The 7,638-nt window shown below is 33.4% G+C and overlaps 1 protein-coding gene across 1 annotated transcript; it reads left to right on the top strand.

The window, feature by feature from the left end:
* The first annotated feature begins 5,347 nt into the window (after positions 1-5,347).
* Positions 5,348-6,400, top strand: LOC149157897 (putative protein phosphatase 2C 6). The gene is made up of 4 exons (XM_089433819.1): positions 5,348-5,389; positions 5,517-5,908; positions 6,012-6,059; positions 6,214-6,400. Exons 1-4 carry the CDS (start codon positions 5,348-5,350, stop codon positions 6,398-6,400), a joined length of 669 nt encoding a protein of 222 aa, XP_089289945.1.
* The last annotated feature ends 1,238 nt before the right edge of the window (positions 6,401-7,638 follow it).

Raw genomic sequence — 7,638 nt, 5'->3', positions numbered from 1 at the left:
GCACTGAACTGGCCATATTTGAGGCGAGGTTAACCGTTTCTCTGAGGGCGCAGACGACTTCCCAGCAGCGATTACTGTTAATCCATACACTGGATCGCTTTCAGGTTCTGCGGCTGGCTTGGGGGCCGATGCGGCTGCAGAAAGAGCCCTGCTTAAGCAAACCCTAGCTATCGCTATCGCCATTCTCTCCCCAAGCAAGAGTTAATATCTTCTAAATATGTGTATTATAACAAACATATTTATTTTATTTAAAGAATATATTTTTTTTTAAAGATATATTTCAACTTTTGCAGAATGCACCTCTTTGTGCAACTATATATATAGATAAAGGATTCATAATACTTTATATATATATATATATATATATATATATATATAAAAAGGATTCATAATACATAAAGTTACATTTTATGTCGGAAGAAAAATCCATAATTTTTATTAAGAGAAAGAAACCTACATTTTGTAGACACAACATGTGTGTATGCAATCTTGATAAGATACATGCCAATATATGAAACAAGAAATATGATGCATAGACCCCCCGAATAACCCTAAGAGGAGAACCATATTAAGCCCAACAATAGAAAGCCAAACCTAATAGATCATCTCTATAAACGCTAATAGAAAAAGAAAATGAAGGACGAGTGTGAAGGCCACATAAAAGGCCCAAATTAGCTGCATACAATCCAAGTCGAAACATTAAGAGGAGCAAAGGAGAAAACGACGACAAGCCTCGAATAAAAAAACTAGCAAACCCAAAGCAAAGAACGATGAGTGGCATCACCCCACTAGAAGAGGGAGAAGCCACAAAGAAATGAAAGCAAGGACCGTAGAGCTAAAAAAAATCCATTGCAACCATTACACTAGTGAATCCCTCCTTGTATTTTATGTTAGTGGACCACCTTTGTCCATCATTTACACTATTTTATAGATAGATAGCTTAAGAACAATCACTAATAGAGGATCCAACTGTATCAAGTTGTTCAAGATGATGAGCTCCTACACATGGCAAGTGGTTCACTAGAGACTAGAAGGTTGCCCATCTCATGGAGGCACTCAAAGAAATTGAGACCATTGCTTCTTAAGGGGGATGGGGGGGACTAATCTAGTTGGATATTGGTGGTAACCCTCCTATTCCACTTAGATCACCAACAATCTTTCCTTTAAATTTATATAATTCTAGCATAAATTTCTATTTTCCTAGTTTTTCAAGTCCTAATCTTCTAGAGCCGATTTGAGGTCCTAAAAGACATCTTCTAGGAAAATATAGAGACAATAAAAGGGAAAATTCTAATTTCACAAATTATTATTTTTTTACTTCTCATGGAGTTCTTTGAAATGAGGAATTATAATTACAAAATGAAGATCACATGCCAGACTTATGATCTCCGGAAGTTGGCAGTGTAACTCACCCCAACGAGGCCCAAAATCGTTAGGGCTTCATCTCTTAGGGTTGGGGTTTAAAACTTCTTCTTTATGATGAAGAGGCCCCTGAGCCTCATTGTAACACAGTTCAAAAGGAATATACCCTTCACATCTCTTCCAGAGATAAGCTACCATTGCTTGAGCTAGTTTATTACATGCTACATGTAAACAATTTTAAGTAGTTGTTATTAATTAATTAAAGTTTTGTTTGTTAGTTATATTTCTACATTATATTTAAATTTTTATTTCTTTTCATTCATTCATAAATATGGATATGAAAATCAACTAGTTGAGAACACAAAACCATGCTCACAAACCTAGAGCAATGGCAGGCAAAACCCTAACGATAAGAGAAGGCCACGAGGCCCAATACAGAGCCAAAAACAACTCTATATGACTTAGTTACTAAGATAGTGGTGCAGGAAAAGGCAATGAGAATGACGATGAGGAGAGTGATGGAAAAAAAACTTTGAATCCCACAACACACTGCCAATAATTCGTGTCGAGAGAGAACCTGCAAAATTCAATGTCACCCTCTAAGGAAATATAAATAAAAATGTGGTTGCCTTGACAACAAGGCATGAATGTGGGCATTGGGGAGGCTAGGGTTTTGGTCATTCCACCACCAACTCTCTCAACCCCCCTCAAAAAATGAAAGTCAACTATTATCATTCCTACTATCAATCTCATATATATATATATATATATATATATGCAATTTTTGTTTAAAATGTTTATTATTTTTTAATGTAATTTTTTAATGTGATGTAATTTGCATTGATGATATAAATAGATATATTGATAGATAATTTAGAAAAAATGTTTATTATAAATTCATTTTTTTATATGCTTATTACTTAAATTTAAATTTGAATTCATGAAATATAATGGTTATGAATATGGATTATTATTTTAGTTTCTATGGTCAAATGGACACACACACACACACACACAAGTTTTACATATTGATTTGGAAATATCAAATCAATAGTTTTTAAAGTAATTGAACATTTTTTTATAATTTTATTATTAAAAAATAAAAGCACAATATAACAAATACGATTGAATAGGTTTATTAGTTTTATTATTTTTCTTTAGGAAAGCCAATATTGTATTGTATTATTATTATTGCTTCATTTAATGCTTCATTTAATTTACACTATAAAATCTATACCATATTGAGTTGACGTTTAAACGTTTACAGTACACTACAACATATCTCTCATATTGAGTTGATATGTAAATGTCTAGACTCATTTATGGACACTACAAGATATCCCGACATAGATTGTGTCTTGGCCCAATAATGAAGATAAAACACTTGGAGTGAGATTATTGTTATCTTATAATTTTTTTAATCAAAATTAACTAAATATGTATATTAATTTTCGGTCTTTATTATAACAAACATCAAATTTTTATTTAGATAATATTTTAGTTTTATTTTTAAATTGAACACTTATCAACCTGAATTTGAGCATGAAAGAAATTACACATATGTCTATGGTATAACGAAACTCATATAATGTTACTTTGTTGACTTTATAAAATATTTTGATGCATTGCTTAGAAATAACCTAAGAAACAAAAGATATGGAAATTCCTTTCAAGTTGAAAGAAATTACAGTAAGGCTATACGACAATGGTAGTACCATTTTTAGGGAATCTTAGAATGATTTGAAAGGAAATTAATTCTAATGTGGGTATTAATGAAAGTTTTTCACTATCCCCTTCCTAGTATAACATGTGCAACATGTGCACTATCACATGTTGTTTCGAAGAGATAGGATTTGTCATGATGCCTCTAGCCAAAATAGCCACCATCTTTCTCTTTAGGTTGAAAATATAGTCTTTATGTTGAGGATGCCATAAGTTTCATTGAAAGATTAAACATTGTTAATTATTTTTCTATAATATTAGTATGGCAATTACTATTGCTAAAAAAATTATTATGGTAATCAAATCTAAAAATATCGCTTATGTCAATTTCATGAATTTCAATAATACCCGAGAGAAAGTATCTCATACGGATATGTCATAATTGATATTCATCACAAGATTAAATCAAACAAGGATAAATGAAATCTAAAAATATTATTATAGACATAATTCTAAATCAATAGATGCATGTCATTGGGATAAGACTAAACTCCAACTAGAAATTCTCACAACTCTTCATATCTTATATTCTTAGTGAACTCTAAGGATGTAGAATCAAATAGTGTAAAGAAATGAGAATATTCAAAAATATTTTATAATTTATAATTTACAATTATTTAGATAAACTCTATGATATGATCATTATATATCATAATATATGATATGAAAGATTCATTCACTAATTGAGACCATGACTTTAACTAGATACTTAATTTAAAAGAACAAGATAATCTCAAAAAATAAGAATATCACAGTAGTTGTCTTAATGGGCTAAGAGTAAAGATGTCATGTCTTTATTAAGCGTTTAAGGTATTGAGAAAAAGTCACCCTCAAAATTATTAATAATAATATAAAAATATTATTATATTCAAATTTAATTAGAAATTATGTTGTAATAAAAAGCTAAAAAATAATAATATTAAGATATTAAAATTATTATATATATTTAACCAAAATAAATAAATATAATAAATAATTATAGAATAAAATAAAATCATGATTTTATAAATAATTCACCCACCCTACTTTAGAAAATTAAAAGTAATTTTCTTTTCAACTTAATAAACTATAAGTAGTTCCAAACATGACATCTAAACAAGATTATAATAATCTCAAGTGACCATTCTATTTATGAATTAAATCATTATTAAACCTAAAATTGGAATGAAAATCAATTATTAATAATTTTTTGGTAAATGGGGATCTTATTACTAAATACTTTTTCAACGGTGAAGTAAGTGAAACCACCAAAAGAATTCGGGTTAATGATGTATCCCAACGAATACGTCAAGAATACACCTATTCATAGTTAATATAAAGCTAAGTAGATATATTGATTTGATATACTAGATACATATACATTTTTTACATTTAAAAACTTCTTACTCTAAAAATATTTTGATTCGAGTAAACTTTTTACTGTAAATAAATATTGGTTTGATATACTAGATACATATATTGATAAGGTCAACATTACATTCAGCGATTAATAATTATTAATGTTATTCCACGCTCGAGGGATTAACTTTTAAGCAAATGGCGAATGGAGGAGTGGAAATGCGTTCCACTTACAACAAATCACGTTGGATGACGTTCCACTTTTGTCGCCTTACGTTCTGGTGTAAATTGCGTCCGTTGGAACAGATTCATAGCTTATTTCTTTTTACGGATTTCAGTGAAAGGTCTAGTGGTAATGTTGGGTCACGAGCCATGAGTCATGATTCTAAATTGTCAGGTCATGAGTCATGACGGTTTTGAAGTGATCGCAGGTGCAATTATATGGATAAGGGATTTGGGTCGTGAGTCATGCCGGTTTCGAAGTGAACGAAGCCGCCATTACAGAGAGAGAGTTACGCACAGGAGAAATGGAGTAGTCTACTGAGACGGAGGAATTGCCCGGTTTTTATCGTCGTTGGATAAACCTCCGGCTCTGGTCCCCAGCAATTCTTCTGCTTTCCACTACTCTTTGCAAGCTCCACCCAGCAACGCCACCTTCCGCACTAATGTCGACCACTAACAAGTTCCTGAGATACATTCCGATTTCCATCGCGTCTTGCCGCACTAGAAGTTAATTCACCATGGAATTTGAATTACTCCAAAAACCCGCGGGCTGTTCCCTCACCAATTCGACCTGGCATCTCGTGCAGCTCACCAGGTAACCACTAGGTAACCAGGTAACTAGAACATTCTAGAAAAGTTGTTGTTGGGTCACAAAAATCTAATGAAAGTTCTCCACTACATTTCTTTGGAATCTATGATGGACATGGAGGTGCCCAGGTTAGCTTCAGTCTTAATGCAATTCATGGTAGTTAATTGAATCCGAGTTTTAAAAGTATTTAACATTTTGCAAGCCTCTCAGATCCTTATATGCGAATTTTTGTTATTCATTATTCTATTTTCAAGAGATTAAAGTTGAGAAGGAATATTTGTAGGCTTCCAATTTCTGCAAAGATCGCCTCCATCAGGCACTCGTCGAGGATTTAGACGCAATAATCAGTGGCGAGGGATCCGACATTGATGGTAGTAATAGCAACTGGAAGAGACTCTGGGAAAGGGCTTCAGTTAGTTGCTTCAAGAAAGTGGATGCTAAAGTTGCACAGGAGCCTAACAGTAGAGATGACTCAGGGGAGGGAAACCACATGGAATGTTGTTCAGAGCCCATTTCCCCTGAAACTGTGGGAACTACTGTTGTTATTTCTATTGTGGGGTCATGTCAGGTTATCATTGCTAATTGTGGAGATTCAAGAGTTGTTTTATGCCGTGGAGGGAAGGCCATTCCACTTTCAGATGATCACAAAGTATGCCTTGTTTTCTTTGGAGTAACGTTGTTATTGACCATAGTTTATCATTTTGTCAAACATTTCCTTGCATCAACACATATATGCTCTCTGATTTGGGGATCTAACCCAATATTTTTGTGATTGCAGCCCTAGAGAGCAGACGAGATGGCAAGGATTGAGGCAGCAGGGGGCAAGGTTATTTGTTGGAATGGATATCGTGTTTTAGGAGTGTTGGCAATGTCAAGGGCCATTGGTATGATATGTTTGTGGCAAGATAACAAGTACATATGTGTGCTTTGGTGCTTTCCTGGTACTTGATATATCTATTATCATTTCTAATACTTGCAAGTGATCGCTATTTGAAGCCATCTATTATTCCCGACCTTGATATTACATTCACTGGACGAGTAAAAGAAGATGAATGTCTAACACAGGTCAGTGATGGATTATGGGACGTTATATCAAATGAGGTGGCGCGTGATATTGCTCGAAGGCGCATCGATTATGGCATAATAAGAATCCAGTTTCATCTTTAAAATCAATGGATCAATCAATGGACCCTGCAGCACAGTCAGCTGTTAATCATCTCTGCAAGCTTGCTATTCAGCGTGGCAACTCTGATAATATAACGGTTTTGGTTGTGGACTTGAAGGCAAAAAGGAGGCGGGCATGGAGAAGCTGAAACCATGAAGCTTAAAGTTACTCATGTTGCATTGATGTTCCTTCAAGGAAAATTATACCATTATAGTTGTTGATATCCCAATGTGATTGCTTTCATTGATTTGTTTTTTGGGATGGGTAAATACTGGAAAGTAGGAAGCATCTTGTTCTTTTGCCTAATGGGAAATTCACTAGACAGGAGACCAGTTCTTGATAACCAATGTTCAAAGGTCTTTAAACAATTGTTGTAATATAGCATTTTCCTTGGCCCTTTTATCCCTGGACAATTGACCGCAAAGTTGACCAATATAGGATGATGGGTGCAACATTGGAAAGATTTTGTCCTTCCAGAATCTTGGACAAAATATTGACAATTTTCAGGTATGGACAGCAGATTCTTGTGGATATGTTCTTTGCTTCAATTCAGTGGTGTCGTTCCAGATAATGAAACCATGTAATGCAAATTTGCCCAAGTGGGAGATAAATTGTCACCTTGAAGTTTCATTTTGTAGACTAATATTGACTTAAAAGTCATGAAAATGACCCTAAAATGTAAGGTTACTTCTTTGTCATTTTGTAGACTAATATTGACTTAAAAGTCATGAAAATGACCCTAAAATGTAAGGTTACTTCTTTGTAACAAACATGTTGATGGACATATATTTTATCTCATCTAATTCACTTCAGCTCTTAATCAGGAGAATGGGTCTTTGAAGGACTGGACCTTTGAAAGGCCATGACAAAACTCCATAATGATTTTAATGAAGCTGCATGATATATTAGGGATGAGATTATCTGAAGTGTATTTACACATTCAATGAAATACAATATATGTGTATTTTTTTACAGGCTTTGCCAGTTATCTACTCATGTGAAGCATTCTGGATACAAATATCTTAAAGATATTTTTTTCTAAAAAGTTCCTTTGTTCTGAAGGAACAACTCTATTTGACAAATTGTTTGTGTTACTTGAATTTAGTTTTAAGATAAATTGTTCCTTCTATGATTTCCATACATCTATTTATATTTTTTTAAATCTAGGGGAATCGATAGCTCGTTGGGATTACTTGGGTGAGGCCCAGGTTCAAAGCCAACGACTGCCACTATAATCCTA

Source organism: Pinus tabuliformis, chromosome 5_2, assembly GCF_031772625.1.
Source record: "Pinus tabuliformis cultivar Carrire ecotype Pingquan chromosome 5_2, CPIR1, whole genome shotgun sequence".
NCBI classification, from domain to species: Eukaryota; Viridiplantae; Streptophyta; class Pinopsida; order Pinales; family Pinaceae; genus Pinus; species Pinus tabuliformis.
The sequence above is the reverse complement of the archived record's forward strand: the minus strand, read 5'-3'. Positions and strand labels throughout refer to the sequence as shown.

Coding starts and splice junctions, on each gene's coding strand:
- LOC149157897 (XM_089433819.1), top strand. CDS start 5,348: ATGGAGGTGCCCAGGTTAGCTTCAGTCTTAATGCAATTCATG. Junction 5,909..6,011: donor CTTGTTTTCTTTGGAGTAAC/GTTGTTATTGAC, acceptor TTGTGATTGCAG/CCCTAGAGAGCAGACGAGAT. Junction 6,060..6,213: donor TTGAGGCAGCAGGGGGCAAG/GTTATTTGTTGG, acceptor AATACTTGCAAG/TGATCGCTATTTGAAGCCAT.